General features: G+C 45.6%; 1 protein-coding gene and 1 long non-coding RNA gene across 3 annotated transcripts in view; one reads left to right on the forward strand and one right to left on the reverse strand.

Moving 5' to 3' along the window:
* The window catches only part of LOC125945848 (uncharacterized), a 40690-nt gene extending 37740 nt beyond the window's left edge, over positions 1–2950 (forward strand). Inside the window, exon 3 of the long non-coding RNA XR_007467159.1 lies at positions 2875–2950. This is a non-coding gene — a long non-coding RNA (uncharacterized LOC125945848). The remainder of the gene's footprint in view (positions 1–2874) is intronic.
* LOC119453472 (sodium-dependent glucose transporter 1C) lies at positions 1328–17721 on the reverse strand. Of its 2 annotated transcripts, none has more exons than XM_037715507.2 (4): positions 17573–17721; positions 15478–15604; positions 11717–11876; positions 1328–3083 (listed from the first exon to the last, which is right to left on the reverse strand). In XM_037715507.2, the coding sequence occupies exons 2-4, from the start codon at positions 15550–15552 to the stop codon at positions 2038–2040; spliced, it is 1281 nt and encodes a 426-aa protein (XP_037571435.2). In that variant the 5' UTR covers positions 15553–15604; positions 17573–17721; the 3' UTR covers positions 1328–2037. The 2 variants fall into 2 exon arrangements, with proteins under 2 accessions (XP_037571435.2, XP_037571433.1); XM_037715505.2 differs by having other exon boundaries at positions 17566–17721.
* Between the last annotated feature and the right edge of the window lie 633 nt (positions 17722–18354).

Raw genomic sequence — 18354 nt, forward strand, 5'->3', positions numbered from 1 at the left:
CTCGAAACGCCTGATCCGCTCGCTGAAAAAAGTCATCGGTTGAGACTCGCTTCCTTCCCTGTTCGCCGGCATCTTGGACGTCTGTTCGTCCTGCTTCAAAGTTCCTGCACCATTGCAGTACTTTGCTGTCACTCATGAAAGTTGTACCGTACGCATTTCTCGTTCGTCGATGAATTTCGGCAGCATTGCAACCCTCAGCATGTAGAAATCGAATGACAGCACGCACCTCACACTTGTTTACGTGCTCACTACACGCTCAGAATTGAGAACTGTGACCTCACGCGATCGACGGGCATACTAGAGACTTAACAAATGAATTGTGCCGCAAGAAAACGAAGAAGGAAATCAAGTAGGAGTACTAGAGAAATTGCGCAACACATCGGCGCACAGCGCCATCGAATTTTCCTTGTTAATTTAATTTCGCGACTGATAGGACCTTGAAAAAATAACCCTCGTAATTTAACTAATGCATGTGCTCTAGCTTGCCTTCACTGTATCACGGGCTGTTTTACGAGAAGGGACTTGCCACCTAGTGAACAGGATTATGAAGAAGAGGTGCATCACGCACCGTGAGTCCTCCGATAACTCGAAGGATCCACACGCACATTACCATTGGTTTGTGAATACCAGTGCAATGCAAGCAGTATGTGAGAGAAGTTAGCAGTTGTTAGATCATAGCTCAGTCAACTTAGCCGCGTCCCACGCGAGCGCTCGCGATACTCTTTCAAGCGCTGACGCGCACATTGCTCCTACTTTCCTCCGGAATGTTCGAACGCGTAAAAACGAGCCCACAGGGGTCTACCTCATAACGTTTTTTTAGTGCGAAAACTTCCTGGCCTCATTCCATGCACTTTGCGATAGGTAAGTAGGTTTCTGTCTGACCTAGTTCTAATTTTTTTTTAAATCCGGCAGAACCTATATCATGATGAACGTCGACGTAAATGCCATTAGCACTGAAGCAATGTCTCAACACACCGCATTGCAACCGCCGAAATGCGTCATGCATCAGGCGGGTATGCAGCCGGTCTGCGCTCTCGCGCTTTCCTCTGGACACCAGCGTACATATATATTCAGACGAGATTGCCTGGATACAAATGGCGTGTGTTGGGACGCCGCCCATACCCGGAGAAACTTCAATGATTTATTTTTGTCATTGAAGAGTGACACATACCTAGTGGCTGATACGAAGTGACAGATGCAGGCGTCAAAGACGTTCGTTTAAGAGTGACACACACCGAACGACACATACCTGACGATGCAAGTATGCGCTAAACAGGTTTATTGAAAAGCAACGCATATGCCACCTGGCACATACCTTGCGGAACATATTAACTTATGAGCAGCGCATAACTTATCTCACATATCCCTGACTCACGTTGGGTCGACGATTGGTTTCAAACCCGGTTGCCTCATCATAGAAGCCCGATGCACTAACCATTACACCATAGACTGCTTATTGACCCAAGTGGGCGGCAAACTGCTTAGATGCAGATAGACAGACAGCAGACAGCCCCCAGAATGTGCGTGATGCATCCTAGAAATTATAATCGCATGACCGACAGTGGTAACGAACGGTGCTGTGCTCTGCCTTCGAGCACAGCAGCCTAATGCCGTAACCGCAAGGCCACGATCGCGCGTATACACGTCCCTCGTGCCTAAGCCGACTAGCTCTTTGAAACGTTTGACGCGTGAGTCACGTACTAGCGTAAATAAGTGTCACATACCCAGGGACCCAAGTTAGCGTCAAATGTGTTCATTGAACAGCCGCACACACCGAGTATCATATAGCAGTAACCCAATTTGGTCCCCCGACGGTTAGTTTCGCGGTTCCCACAGCCCAGAAGCCCAATGCTGTATCCAATAGACTATCAACTACCCAATGACCCAAGTTGTCCGGAAATGGTTAGGCAGACAGAAAGGCAGGTAGACAGATACCGGAAAGGGCGTGAACTATTCTAAGAATGTTAATCGCATTAGTAAGGTAAACTCGTGTCGCAATGTATAGACAGCAGCGTAGTTACACACGTTGACGCATTATTATTGAAGCCTTTTGCTATGCTCACTATCAGCTTCATTGATTAGCAATTCTTTGTCATCGCTTCGGTGTCGCGCTCTTCTTACGTAGAGATACATGGTAGCGAAACTGACAACACATAACGCAACAGTCATAAGACAGACATACAGGAACACGTTAGGGTCATTGTCCAGAAATTGGCCTACAATAACTGGCGCTGTCATTGATCCGATGCTTTGGGTGACAGCAGCTAGAGCCATCATCTTGTTGTTGATATTTATGAGCCCGGCCGTCCAGGATACTAAAGAGGCGAATATCGGTCCTTGACCGAAACCAAAGAGAGCGCTGCTGAGCCAGAGCACCGTGGAGCTGTTAGAACCCAGTAGTGCGAGCGTCACGGCCGTGGGTAGGAGAATTACATGCGCTGAAACTAGTACCCAGAAGGGGGGAACTTTGATTGTAACCAGACATGCGGTGAGGCGGCCAGCGGCGTATGATAAGAAGTACACAGATTCAACGCGAGAAGCCAAAGATTTCGAGAAGTGGAGCTTGCTCTTGACTGCAAACGAGGCCATCATCTGGGACGTGGTAGACTCGAACGCGACGTAAGTACCTATGTAGAGGCACATTATTGCCAGAACGATTCGGGTAAACCAGACAGTGTTACGCGGTTCCTCAGCTCCCGCAGAGCTATCACCTTCAGGTGTGGAAGGCTTGAAGTCCACATTGTCTATAATATAAAGGACGATCATAGAAACGGTTGGAATAAATAAAAGTGCACCGGCGATACCGAACGCGCAATAAACGCGCGATTCGCCCGTGCCATTTTGAGCGGCGAAGCTATTGCCCAGCTCTACGAGGTTGACAGGCGGGTAAGCGATGTTGTTCTGGGTCAGGTATACGTTGTCGGTAGTGTTCGATGTGGTCGCATTACCACCGTCGCTGTTGGACAAGAACGGTCGGGCGATGAACGGACCCACGAAGCCACCGATGCCGAAGGCAAAGTGGAAGAGTTGAAGCGCCGGGCTGCTGTTCTCTGTCCACATCCTGATGATCCAGACGTTCGCACCTGCGCGCAAATGACAAAGTTTGGTCTCCAAGTATCTGCATTAAGTATATTGGATTGTAATTAGTGGTGTACATGTTTGTATACCAACAAAGACAATGACGGCAATGTTCTGACGAAAACGCTGCTATAACGCAGAAGTTACGACTACATGCCATAGATGCGTATGCTATTAGAAGGAAGTACCTTCTTGAGGTTGCTAACGGAAAGTTGTTGAATACCGGCATAACAGTTGCAATATAATTTATTGCTGCCCCCCCCCCCCCCCCCCCCCACCCGAGGCATGGTGCATTAGGGTGAAGTTCGACACATGGCCGAAGGGGTAACGCTCAGAATTCCTCGATACACTCTTAATCTGGTTACACATGGGTTCACTTAGTAAGGGCAACTTTTTTGCAGAAAAGTTGCTCTTATTTAGGAGTAACACGTGAACTGGATAAAATTTTAAATATGTAGAACACTGTTGCTCTTAATTTTACAAAGATGTAAGAGAAACCTCGTTCCACATTTTTACCTGGAACAATGTTCCTCTTCAGTGCAGAATGATATAAGTAAAACCATGTTCCATATATTTATTCCTGTAACGCCGTTTTGTATAAATCGGCTACTATATATTACCCGAAACAATACTCCATATATCAATATCTGGAACACTGTTTCAACTAGCCAGGCCACCTATGGTGATAAATGGCAGGAAGCAACTCTGTGAAAAATTCTAGAAGTCTTGCTGGAGAATATCGCTAAAAACTAAGTCATGCTGTTTTAAAATGCAAATACACTTATTAAGTAGTAGAAAACACCACTGTAAAAATTACACAGATGCTCTATTTGATACTTTATTATATAAAAAGCATTTTACACAATTGTTCAGAAACGCAGCAATGGAAAAACAAGAACATCAACACAAATGACTAAACGAGCAACAGACACAAACTCCACAGCAAAAATCAACAATGACCAAGGAGTAATACTGAAGGCTACAGCATGCTTACAATCCAATGTGTAGTCATTAAAAGAAATGCTAATGTACGCCTTTTATACGAGGTCATATTTTCTTTTGACATGGTTACATCTTAAAAAGAAGAGTTATGCCAGTGCATTCAAAACAGAAACACAGATATCAAAACCAAGGTCACGCGCAACAAAAAGTAACATTTTGATATCACGAAACATTCAAACAAATCGAGATGTCTTAGCACTGCTAACACAATGACAAGGTAGTGCTCAAAAATTATACATAGCTTAAGGTAAACTCACAAGTAATAAAGCGCATATAAGGACACGGTTTTCTCCAAATTGGACTTTTCTGTATGACTAGATAAGACAACTTGTAAGCTCAAAGTCAGGTACAGACATTGCATGGAACTAAACGTGCCGGCAGGCATAAAGCTTACAGCATAAGCTATTATAATCGCCGATTACAATTCACAGCATTTGCTGCTGTATCGATGAATTTTCTTATCAAAACCACTAAAGCAAGCAAAGAACACTTCCTACAGCACACCTGTGCTAAATTGCTGTAGCGCCTCCCACCATAGCCAAACAAGCAGAAGCACTAAACAGCTACCCCACAGCATCGAACAGAAACAGAGAACATGGAGTAATTTATAAGGCTACAAAGAGGCAAGAACAAGATGTGTCGCCACTAAAAAGGAGGTTGACAGGAATGTTTGTATAAGAGGTAAACTTTTTTTACCCTTACATGTTTAGAAGGGAGATCTGCCTCTGCGTCTAAAACAGTTATAAACATAGAGAAAATATTCGGAACAGCCAATACAAACACTAACATTCAGATATCACAAAATATTGGTCTCATGTTATAAGCCCTGTATACGAGGACACACTTCCTTTCCAAACAGTACTTTGCTCACTGACTACAGATAATACATACCTTGCAAATAATTGACGTTCACCTTGTAATCTGAAAGACAGGTGCAGACCTTGCTCGAAAAAAAAAAACTTCCACTTACCAGCATCACTTAGCATTAGACAATGTATAATTTTTATAAAGGGCATTATAGCAAGTAGATCTGAAATTAAAAACAGGCTTTCTTAGTTTAAAACATTTGTCATAAGAATAGTCAGGAAAATTGCCTTACTGAAATGCCATCTCAATAATGAGCTCCATTCACAAACTGCCTAGTTCATTTATATTTGTAGCACAGATACAGTAAGTAAAAATTGCAGGTTATCACAATTTCCTATTGGCACAATATTAAGAGTCTTCAAGCCAGCGCATAATCAGATTGTCCTGGAACTGTGACAGAAGATCTTCACTTGATCATTCTAGTTCACACCACAATCAAAGTGTTTTGGTTAAAATTCGAGCTCGGACGTTCAGGACCAATATTTGAGATTCATAGCTGGTTTATACATTCCTAATAATTGGACAAGAAATTGGTGGATGGTTGCATTTACAACATAAGCACTGCAAATCACTTAAAAGTTGAATACCAATGTTTAGCTACGTGCTTTGAAAATGGCACATACTGCAAACTTGCTGATATCGACAGCAGCTTTTATTAGAATCTAGGAGCAATGTATTTACTACGAAAGTTCCATTTATAAGTGCTGTTTTGCCTCCATATAGCAATACGCAATCTTCTACAAAGTGCAACAGTATCACTTTGAGTATGCCGCATGCCCTTCCTAACAATCACACCCATCATTTATCACACACACAAAGTCGAAATAGAAGACAGACCAATAAACAGTCACCATATAATGTGGTGACAATGCGTGTGCATGCTTAGAGTGATGCTATTATGACTGACCATTACTTTAAGCTATGCATTTTCTAGAAATGCCAAACCCCACAGCTTTCCTTTAGAATTTTAGGTATTTGCGAGTCACTGCTACTTTTTTTTGATTGTTTGTACTTAAAGAACAAAAAAAAAGATGCTACATGCAGCATCTAGCAGCTAACTAGTTCTTGCAGGAGAATGTTTCAACTGCATAAAAAACTGCTTAAGTTTGTGCGACATCAACAGCGTGGAAATGGCTCCGTCTTAACTAATGCTGTCTGGACCATACCCAAGGTTTGATCAAATGCATGTGGGTACGTGACATCTAAGACGAAGTAAAGTGTTCGGAAAATGATTAGAGCATGCTCCAGCGATGATCCTGCGGCCAGATCAATGGTGTGGTCCTTGCAGACGACGTTTCCTTCATCTTGGTTGATGATACACGGGGCTGGGATAGGCACCGTGTCGTTCATGCGTCTCCTTAAAAAGAATCTTTCTTTCACTGACGTGCAGAAAAATGTCCTCTGGCATTTGCGAGAACTGGTAGCTATTAAATTTTTATAAATAGGTATCCATAACTTTGCCTAAATTAAACAAAATGACATTTAGTTTAAAAATAAGTTATTTGGCCAAACCATAAATGTGACATGCATCAGCACTGATTTTTAAAGATCTGCTGAAATATGGACTAGCACGTGAGTAAAGGCGTGTAAGCACGTTGAGCATAAATAACACTTAACAATGAGATCAGGGCAAATTCAGCTTTTTTTTTGGCCGCAGACACGCGTCAATCTCCGTGAAGCTTGTTCGGCCAGCGCCTGCCGAATATCTTGAAGCTTGGCTTGCATGTCTCCAAACGTAGCTTCAAACCTGACTTCAGCCTCAAGTGCAAGCTGCAAAAATGTACACACAGTGCTCGGTATACCTAGGAGGCTAGACACAGTGACAAGGCTGAATTTCTGGAACTAGACATATCTGAATCGTGGTGTCCTTTAGGTTAGTAGAAATGGTGTCATATAAAGCTAATACAGCACTAGTTTTGTAATTCAATCAGGAATCAGTTTTCAAAACACAAACTGTAATTCCACAATGTTTGTGCCTTTCTGTATAAATGTGCACGTTAAAGAAAAATTCAGCCTGTGTAGCAATGCTTGTAGTATCAACTTTTGCAACTGTAACAATAAACATTACCAAATCAACTAGAAGCTATGGCAGACAAAACACCTAATGTGAACACTGCATGCACCACTCTAGCATCGTCTGGTGTATTTACTTTGGGATCCAACATCACCAATTCTTAGAAGAGCGAGAATTGCCATAACACTTCCGAAAAATGCAAGGTCAGGAATTTAAAGGTAGCTGTACCACATTTGGGTTCGAAAGTGCACAGGAAGTTCATTCTCCGGGTTTTTTCGTCAAGCATCCAGCGTTGCCTCCAGCAAGACCTTCATTCTGCTGATATCCAAGTCTGGTAGCCTTGATTGTCTGAAAGTAAGCGACATTTCATTTTCGCAATATATATAGGCAATTTGGCGTTGAAACTGCGTTAGAAAATTACTGCACAGGCGAGGACACGAAAAAAAAGGAAAGAAAGAGAAAAATTCAGAGCCCTTCCACTACTGTGATGATAGAAGCCAGCGAAGCTGTGACTATGGTGCGTCTGCTGTAGTGAATACTGCCCCCACGATGACAATGAGCGTATCGTCGTTGGGCATCACCCAACCAAACTATCTATCATGAACGTTCCGGTTGAGAAACTCGCGTTGAAACTTGCTGCACAGGGGAACTTGGCGCTAGCGTTGCCGAGGCGTTCACCACCGTTGTGTTCCTGCAGCGCAAGACGACGCTGACGTTTAGCCTCAACATCGCGCTCCCGCAACTCGGGGTCGGCGGCTTTTCGCTGACGCTTCGCCTGGGCTTCGGAAGCGCTCACGCTAAAATCGGCAAATCGACGACGAGCCCTTTCCCGCGAGCGTTCGCGGCGGCGTTGCTCAAACGCGTTAGGACACATCGCCAGTTGCTCATGAATGTATCATACCCTGGAAAACGCGGCCTCTCCATTACGACAACAGAAGCGAAATTCTACGCTGAAATGATTAGCGACGACGACGAACGCTTGACTCGTGGAGTTCGCTTGACTCGTGGAGTTCCTTGGAGCAGTGGTACGCGCGTCGTGCTCGCCCATTGAAAAAATCCAGTTACTATATATATATATATATATATATATATATATATATATATATATATATATACATATACGCGGACACGATCCTGGGGGAACTAGCCCTTAACAGCTTGGCTGTAAAAAGCGACACACTACACGGGGAACGTTAATTCTGCACTATAAACCACGCACGCCCGAGTGCTGTGGTTGAGCGAGCAAACGCAGCGCATGTGAGCAGACACTTTGCCGTCATTGCAGCAAAGCTGCAGCGGTCAGACAACGGTTCGTCGCAAGTTCACTTGCTACGCAAACAGACAGACACATACACATCAGTCAGAACTTTGCCCATACAAATACAATGAGCAGGTTTCGTGTGCGTGCGAGACAATGGCGCGAAAACGTAAGCGCCGTGAGTTTACATCAGAATTGACACATACTACGACAGTAATAAGTAAAAGCGCTCACCTCTGCGTAAAGTCCGTGACGGATGCTAAAGCCAGGCCTCCAGTGAAAACGGAATTTCTCGAACCGAGGGAAAAAAGCCAGATTTTACGCACTTTGCAGGCAGGCAGGCAGGCAGGCAGGCAGTGAACTTTATTTTAAGTCCTGAGGAGCGACTCCGAGAACCCCTTACGGGGGAGGAGCCACCGCGGGCCGCTCCCACGTTGGGACGGGCAGGCCGTGCCTGACCGCCGCGTCGCGGGCCCTCTGGACAGCCCGTAGCTGAGTGGTGAGGTCGGAGCTCTTGAGCGCCTCCACCCACTCTTCTTCCGTGGTGAGATTATCGTGGTCCCGTAACGAGGGACACCGCCAGAGCATGTGTTCTAAAGTGCCGAAGGGATCGCCGCAATCCGGACAATCGGGCTCGAACGAGTCCGCGTACCTACTGACCCTGGCTAGACTGGGATAGGACCCGGTCTGCAGCATGCGAAGGGTGGAAGACTGAGGCCTGGAGAGCTTGGCGTGAGGCGGGGGATAGACCCTCCTGCCGAGCTGATAGTGCTTTGAAATCTCGTTAAACGTGTGGAGCGAGTCCTTGTGGAACCCCGCGCCGCGCCCTCGAGCGGCGTTTCCCCGGCGCGGTGGGTGAGTTCGCGCGCGCGGGCGTGGGCCAGCTCGTTGGCGTTGGGAACGACGGTGGAGACCTGAGGTCCTATGTGGGCCGGGAACCAAGTGATGACGTGGGGGGAGACGCTCCTGCCGCAAACCAGGGAGGCCGCTTCCCTCGAGACCGAACCCGTGGCGAAGGCCCTGACCGCCGCCCGGGAATCCGTGTAGATCTGCGGCCTGCTCCCGTCCCGGAGGGCGAGGGCCACCGCGACCTGCTCCGCCAGTGCCGGAGACGAGCCCCGCACCGACGCGGCGTTAAGGAACCGAAGAACAATTCAGCAGCAGGCAGCCGAACAATACCTTCGCCTTCGCAGTTGGCGCGGCTGGCGCGTTGGCGTCCGATATCGTCGCTTTCAGAACTGTGGCGCTACGTTCGATAGTGATAATAGTGATGGGTTAAAGTGGAAGGAAACATCAACAGATCAGCCGTAGAGATAAGCAAGAGACGATTAGAGTACTGGTGGAAAAAAAGCAGGGGAAAGATGAATAAGGCCTGATCTCGTAAAATCATAGGTAGCGCTGCAAGGTAAATTTTTGAAAAAGAAATAGAATAATGAGAGGTATACAAAAATGCTAGATAAAGAACATGTATAGTATACCTGAATACATCAAGCAGGCTAGGTGACTATTTGTCGCCTAGGGGATGCCAATAAATCATCATCATCATCATCATGAATTCAAGTGCGGCCGATGCAGCTGATTTAAACTTGTAGGATACCCCGGAAATACTGTAGTTATCAGAGACACTACCACGACGTATATTTTACAAACATTTTTGGTCAGTTTGGCTTTGCGAAGGCGGTGCTTGAAGGCATTTCTATTTATAGCGTGGTACTCACGGTAGAAAACACAAGTGGCGCTGAAAGCTCCAGTGACAAATGCCATTTCTGCTTGAGCAATCCGTTAGCTTTGTGACTTGGAAGGCTAAAATTCTACGCCGTTTATTGCTCACCGGCTTGCGATTAGATCTTTTTCTGTCAGGGGGTTCAACTATAAACAAAAGATGCCGTCATATACCAACTGATGCCGCCGCGCCGTCAGTTAATTCGTTCTCGAGAAGCACGAAAACTGATTGCCGCACGCTGGTGATCAGACTGCAAATGTCTGATTCATTTCATATTTATACCGAATGCACAGCCCAGTTTTCTCTCGCGTGCTCCTATCCCACACTTTGCTTACGCTATACATTCTTTGTTCAGTACACATAACGCGGCGGCAAGGCGATTTCGCATGCTTTTGCTTTCAGCCACGTTTTGTCGCATACGGCGTAAAACCAGGGAGTGGCTCCGACTGTTAAAATAAGCCATCGACGAGCGAAGCAATGCTGCGCCAAGACACTGATATGCACCCAGTTAGAAGCGTCGACACGTGGCATAATTGTATATGATATTCGCTTGCCTTTTTCTTAGAGATTTAACTCTTTATTTCTTTCTCCATGTTTTCAGTGTCAGTCTACCTGCTACACTGGCGCTTGCTTGATTGGGTGTCGTTGCCTTGCTCGGTACAATTCCACACAATTTCAAATACTACTGTGTGCTTACCTTGTGTTGATGCGTTCTTTCCTGACGAAATTATCCCATTCGAATCGCTCGCTCCTTCCTTCTAGAACCTGCCGATGTTTCTCTTTAGAGTTCGATTTTAATGGGAACGGGCTCGGCATAAGCGCCAGGCTAAAATATAAGTGAAGAATGTCTAAAAGGTAACAACGCTTTCACTGGTCAACCTTTGGTGTTGCAAAAAGTGCAGACGCTTGTAAGCATCATCCAAAAGCTGGCTGCTGTACCAGTGCTTATACTTTGCAGGCTAAACGGCAGTTGCCTACGAAACATAGCACAAGTGGTCAAACCATAAAATGGTGACTCATGCGTGGCCTCAAAGCACAAATAAGCAAGTGTATAAATATACCGCGGATGTTTTGAGAAGGCTAGGTGAGTTTTTTTACTTCCCAGTTTGCAACGTAAAACAAGGTATGCGGTCACACTTCGTCGCTGTATAATTTTAACTTTGACATTACAATATGGCCTCTCCGTACTTCAAGACTAACCAAATCGTCGTTGTCTCATTATCATGGAATAACTTCGTCGGTTCTTTAATTGACAGTTGTTCCAATCGCATCGCCCTGTAATATCGCCAGTACGTATCATGCCATTAACACTAATTGCAGTGATTGTGAGCAAATTAGAATTTTCAGAGATGATATTGCCATGAGATGACATAGAGTACAGCTCGCTGTCTTCGGTGTCACTGGGGGAGCCAACTCGCTTCCTTGTGGTTGACGGCCGTGATGACATCTGGCCAGGCGGGCCTCTGGCATGCATGCTCTGGCGGGCCTATGGCCGCGAGACGGGGAGGTGAGGCACCTCGAAAGGCGAAGATTTCACCAAAAATTGAGAGAGCACAGAAACAAGTGTTCTGCCAAGAAGACACTCGTCGTCTTTCAATCGGAGGGAACGTAATTCATTGGAGAGCATATGACGACTGAGAAAATTGGAAAATAGGTTAATGGTTACTCACGCTAGCTAAAGGAGTTGCCAGTAAGCATTAAACTTGTTTTCAGAGCATGCTTATATGAGGCCTGTAATCGCGACACCTCTCGCCCACACTATTCTGATGCTCACCAGTGCAAAGTGCAGCGACGCTCAGTCCACACAGAAATATGGTAACGTGCGCCAGTGCCAGGATGCCGCTGAGTGGAATCATGGTCACCGCGAGCGCAGGTCGCTGCCATTGCCAAGATCGAGACCAACTGCGTGTTGTACGTGTCGTGTAACTTGCCTCCTATGAACGAGTAAATAAAATGAGAACCGTGAAACAACGAACGGTTGTAGGATCAAACGATGAGTGAAGCTAAAGCACTGCACGGGCCGATTTTTGTGGCCCGGGCCCGGCTCGGGCCCGTTTTTACATTGGGCGGCCCGCCCGAGCCGATGCAAAACTTTTATGGCGAGACCCGGGCCCGGCCTGGGCCCGGAAATAATCTACGTTACCCGCCCGGCCCGGCCCGCCACCCCTTTACCTTAGATCCGAGCCCGGCCCGAGCCCGGCTCGAAACCGGCCCGAACCCGGCCCGAGACCGAGAAATACATTGTTTCTCAGAGTTGAGACGCCGAGAATAACTCTCGCTGCACGTTACATGCGCACCACCAGAAAGCCCGAGCCCGGCCCGAGCCCGGGTCAAAAAGCACACGCCGTGCCCGAGCCCGGCCCGAGCCCGTGAAGAAACTGCTCTACCCGGCCCGGCCCAGCCCACGGGCCGGGCCGGGCCTGGGCTTTCAGGTAAGCCCGAGCCCGTGCAGTGCTCTAAGTGAAGCAAGTAATGTAAGGCCTGCGACGTGGGTAAACAGCGTAAAATGAGCATATGCTTGCGTCTCATTTTTCACGGCGCAGTCGCGAAGCTTAAGATAAATGGCTTATGTAATTTTGGCATTTCCTGTGTAATACCTGTAGGCAAATAAAGAGATTACATTAAACCAGTTATTAAAGCTAGTTATTCCATGAGACAGGGAAGATATTAAGGCTATACTTTTCTCATTATAACGCCCTCGTACATAGTACAACAGAGACATAGCTTGCACGTGTCACACGCCTAAAAGTGTCGCGCGTGTCAAATATCACACGCGTAGAGTTATATAAGCTCACAACACTGAAATAAATTATTTTCTCAATTGAAAAAAAAAGGGGCATTCCAGCTGTAAGACTTGGTGAAGAAAGGAATGGACACGACGTTACAACGCCGGATATGTATTCGCATCCACACATACACACACTCGCGCGCACACAGATAAAGAAGCAAACTAGCATTTATCTTATTGACGAAGCAAACTTGAAGCAAACATTCATTGCAAGTACAGCGCGCAACGAAAGCGCCAAACATGAATCAAGACGAATAACCGGTGCTTTTACAAAGACGCATTGAGGCCGTCAACTGAGGACATCCTTGTCCTCAGTTGGCATGACTGTGGAACAAGTATCTTGGCTACAGAAAAAAGCGCCTCTGTCCAACTGGCTCAACTTCTGGCGAAAATAGCCTGGCCATTCAGCACTCTGTGGAAACTCAAAGGGGAGCTTCAGATTAGGGTACCTAAGCGTTGGAGCCCTCTAGCGCTTTAGTACGTTATTGGTTGCGTACCCAAGTTGAAAAGTGTTATAGATTTGAGTCGCATGTGCTCGCAGTGCCTTCAACAGTGGTCAATGGTCATAAAGTTCTGCATAGGAGGGGTTGCCATACTAAAAAAAAAAAAAAAGGATTCTGAGGTCTTACGTGCCAAAACCATGATGTGAATATGAGGCACGCCGTAGTGCGGGTCACCGGAATAATTTCAACCGCTTGAAGTTCGTTACCGTGCATTGTACATGGGCGTTTTTTGTATTTCGTCCCTATTGGAATGCTGCCGCCGCGACCGGTATTTGATCCCGCGCCCTCGCGCTTAGCAGCGACACGGCAAAGCCACTTCACCACAATGGTGGGTAGGCGTTTGCATTTTCGGAAATATAAATTAGTTAACTATAAAATGAGAAATAAAAAAGGCTTTTCCCAAAAATATAGGTAGTTTACGTGCCGAATCTCTGTTGACACAGAGCAAACAATGTATGAATGCATAGGATTCCTATTAAGTCGAGGTGAAGCAATCCACCAAACTAGAAATTTTGGCTGCTTGCGCAGCAGTGCTCGCTGTGGAAGTGCATTTATGAGCAGATTTATTGTGATCCGGTGGTTTGTCACGTTCACTTCCCAGAGAAGGACCGCTTCCACGAGATTGATGAATGGGCCGGCGCAGGCGTGTTGAACACATTTCTTTTTTTTTTTTGCGTTCTGAGAGCATGTCTTGACCACCCTCCTCTGAGTTCGCTTCCCGGAAATCTCGTTCTCCGCAGGAGTAACGAGACCTCTATTGGGTAGCGATGTTTTTTTCCGAGCCAGCCCCTCCGAGGACCCGGCACACGTTGGGTTCTCTACTTGCACAAAGCCTCAGTCCCTATTTCTTGGACATGCAAGCCACTTACGTCCCTTAAAGGGGTCCTGAACCACTTTTTATCGAAGTGGAGAAAGACATTTGAAGCGAAAATAGGCTATTTCAGAAATACTTTGCCGCAAAAAGTACTTCAATGCGTTCAGCAGAAGGGGAGTTATGGCAATCAAACACGGCTCCGCTGCGCCTCCCGTTCCTCCTTAATCCCCTGCACGGCGAAAGGCTACGCCGGAGTGGGGCGGGGCCACAACGATCCACCTTCGAAATGTCACCGTGGCGCGCAGTTCAAATTTCATTTTGGTTGTAAACGTAGACGCCAGGACTTCCGGTTTTGGTACCTACGACGCACTAAACGTAAGCCAAACACGGTTGTCCACAGCGAGCAGCCAGTGGACTCGTGGCGGCAGCCCGCGGCGGTCGCGGTGTAGCCGACCGCAGGGACCAATAGCAGCCGCGTATGGGAATGCAATTTATTGCGTAATAAAGCGCACAGAAGAGAGTGCGGATCATGGCTTTAGTTGAAACGAGAGGGTTTCAGAGAAAGGTAACTTCGCGCTCCGCTTGCGAGCTCCACGCAGCGTCTACGGCAGCAAAACTTGACTGAGATGCTCACAGAAGCGTATGCCACCCGCGGGATATTTTATTTCACCAAGCCCGAGGGGTGGTTCAGGGCCCCTTTAATCTACAACTCTTTAATTAGATAATGCACGTGTGCGTGCGTGCGCGCGCGTGCACGTCAGTATGTGTGTGTGTGTGTTTATGGTACGAAAAAATCAGCAAGTAGCCCATATTGATAACCGAGAACGCAAAAATAACTTAAATTGTTTTGTGGCGGAACGATGGGCATTTGCCACTAAAACAGACCCTCGATGTACCACTCACTGGCGGCAATATTTTCATGGCACTATTTTTGTCGAGCGCCCAGCACATGAAAAACAACAGCGCTCAGGAGATCAGACAGCGTTTTCCAAGTTATTGGGTTTAAGCATTTGCGAGAGTGCGCTGTCCTTGACACAGCCTTCAAGGCTTGCCTCGGAACGAACTTTTTCAATGGCTAAATGGTTCTAGAAAACTGCGCGTGAATAACGAGCTCACAGGAAAAAGCTATACTTATGTTTGATATGCGTGTTCTCTGCCCTGTTTCCTTTCAAGCAGGGAGCTGATCTCTATTTTATCGCGCCCTTGAGACATCATCACGGTGCACGATTCACATCGCAATTAACTGACATTTTGCACGGGACATCCCTAACTATTACTAACCATGCACATACTCCAGGATCCTATATTTACAGAAAAAATATTGAGCGTTCCGCGCCTAGCCATACATTAAAACGTGTGACAGTTTAAGATGACAAAACGAAACCAAACACATATTTCAACTAAATGCGCAAACATTTTGCTAAACGTACCAAGAAGAGAGCCGATGAGACTGCCCACGCTGAAAGTGGTGATGAGGTACGATATGTTGGCGATGCTTGTTCCATATATCTCAGCCAGGTCCAGCAAAGCGACACCTACTATGCCGATGACGATGCCCTTTGCAAGAAAGATCAACGAAAAAGTCGGCAAATTTAAACTAAAACATTCACTAATTGTTGCTGGGATAGTTGGTTGGTACCTGCTATGATACAAAAGAACGCGAAGCAAAATGAAGTATCGCTCTTTCCTGTGTTATTCTTGCTTCAAGACCTTTTTTTGTGGCCCTGTCCATACTTCAAGACGCGACTCCCTGTCCTTGCTTCAAGACATACTTTCTTGTGCTTATTTCCAGACGCTCTTCCATGTCGGGCCCGTACATCAACACGCTCCGTCCTGTCCTTGCTTCAAGACACTCGTACTTATTTAGAGACGCTCTTTCCTGTCCTTTCCATACTTCATGATCCTCCGCCCTAGCCTTGTTTGAAGACACTATTTCCTATCTTTTCCTGGCTTTTAGGCGCTCTTTCTCCTCTTGCCCCTACTTCAAGACGCAACTTTCTGTCCTGTCCCTATGTTAGGATTCTATTTCGTGTCCCGTCCTAACTTCAAGACACTCTTTCCTCTACTGTGCTCACTTCAGGGCAGTCTTTCTAGTCCTATACCTCAAGACGCCCTTTCCTGCCCTGTCCCTACTTTAAGACGCTTTCTCCTGTCATGCCATTCATGCTCGTTCCTCTCCGGTCTTGAATTCAAGGCGCTCTTTCATAACCGGTGTTTTGGAATGCACTTTCAGGCAGATGAATAAGATGTTTGATAAGTTTAAACGTTTTCTGTATCTGAACGCTTCTTCTTTGCAACTTATTTGAATATTGTGAAATCAATCTGCGATATACGATAAGTGATGTTTACAACGTTGGCCCATGAAGTTAACAAAGTAGATTTTTTTATTGCATTGAAGTAAACAATCGGCTCTTACGTCGGTGGTATTGGGATAGTAAACGGGTTATTTTGTAGAATTTAATATCGTCTGTTACTGTTATTTCCGGACAAGCTTTACCTTAAAGTTAATTTTATAAAACAAATAAATCTCTTAACAGGTCCAGAGAAGATGCCTAAAAAAAGTTCGATTTTTATATCCTGTTGCTGCTATGAATCAAAGGTGAGATTTACAGTTTAACACCACTTACACGAAAATGAACATATGAAAACGTTTTGCACCAGAAATTTACTTTACCATCTGTGTACGATATATCCGAAACAACAAACGATTATACTAATTCTTACTTCATTTTTCCTTACTTTTTAGGCTTTGTTCTAGTGTCTCTGCCAATGTGTGATGCTTTTTTTTTTTGCACACTGATACGCTATGCACAAATTCCTTAGAATCTTACTGTACGGCTATATTCCTTTATACTTTGTTCGGACCACGCCTGCTTGTATTATTTTTGCCATTCACGCCGTCTTCTCATGAGAAATTTGGCTTTACAGAGACATAATGTTATATAGCAAATTCATGGTCTTTGTCCCATATCCAGCGTTCACTCTTCACACAGCGTGTTTTGTATAAAAATGTTGTCATAATAAAAAAAAGCACCAAGAAATGAGAACGAGGGTAAGGGAGTTGACTGGACAATGGCTCTTATCCAGTCGTCTGTCTTGTCTTTGTTTTGATTTGGTGATCGTCCTTTTTTATCCATGAACACGTACCAACTAGTCCGACAGTTCGTTTTACCAACGATATTTAAATCATGATGATGCCACCGAGATAGCTGGTTTGTAAACGCGTTCGAAGGCGAGCAGTGCGAGAACAGTTAAAATATAGCGTCGTGGTATGCGCTTTTCGCTGTTTATGTACTTTAATGCTTTCTTCCACAGACAGATCATGTTTGTTTAGCAACATCAATGCTAATATAGATGTCTAAATATCGAATGCGGATGCTTAAATAATTAAACAACACTCGGGAGCAAATCTCCAAAGCACAATTCACCAAATAAGCGACCAGAGCTAGCGGTGAGCGTAGCAGAAAAGTGATCGTATAAGTTATCTATAATACAGCCGAAGCAACACAGGAACACACCTCCTACCATGCCAAGATTTCCGACGCTCAAGTTGCATGTTCGTCCGACGTCCAGCCACAGCTTGTTGCGGCAAGGCATATTTAGCTGGACTTGCGGTCACCTGTTCGAGTGATTTCTGCGACGGACAGCGGACCGCTGCAGCAGAGTCCTTCATGCCTTTGACAACCTTGAATTGATGACTGCGACAAAAGATAGTATCGCCCCTCTATCGGAAGAATAGAAAGATAAGCAGAATATTGGTTCTGCTAGGCTTCGAGTCACGCGGTTGCAACGTTATGTGCGTGAGTGATAGCAGGACCTTTGTCTATGTGCAAAAGTAAAAATGCTTGGCCGCTACTATTGCAAATGAACGCTGCGCTATTTTATCTAAAAACTTCTGTGAAAAGAACGGCTTCCTGTAGGGACACCAGGGCACTCAAATGAAGTTGTTTATTTGATGTGAACATTACGTTTTTTTATATTACGAACAAAAAAAAACGAAAATGAAATGCGTTGTTTTAGTCTGTCATGAAGTTACCTTTTTATGTAAACTGAAGTAACCGAAAACATAGAAACAGAAATCTTAATGTTGCCGGCAGGGTCTCATGAGCTTTCATATGCGTTGACCTCTACAACAATAGAAACCAGATTAAGACTGCTTCCGTATTCAATTAATGAAACGTAAGGACAAAATCTCTTTGTTACTTAGGAGGCATCGCTACGTAAGCATTAAGGCTTAAGAAACAGAACTACAGTACACATTGTTTCTGGCGCTCGGTAGCGTAACTTGTAAACGTCTGATACTGCAG

The sequence above is a fragment of the Dermacentor silvarum genome, chromosome 5 (assembly GCF_013339745.2).
Source record: "Dermacentor silvarum isolate Dsil-2018 chromosome 5, BIME_Dsil_1.4, whole genome shotgun sequence".
NCBI classification, from domain to species: domain Eukaryota; kingdom Metazoa; phylum Arthropoda; class Arachnida; order Ixodida; family Ixodidae; genus Dermacentor; species Dermacentor silvarum.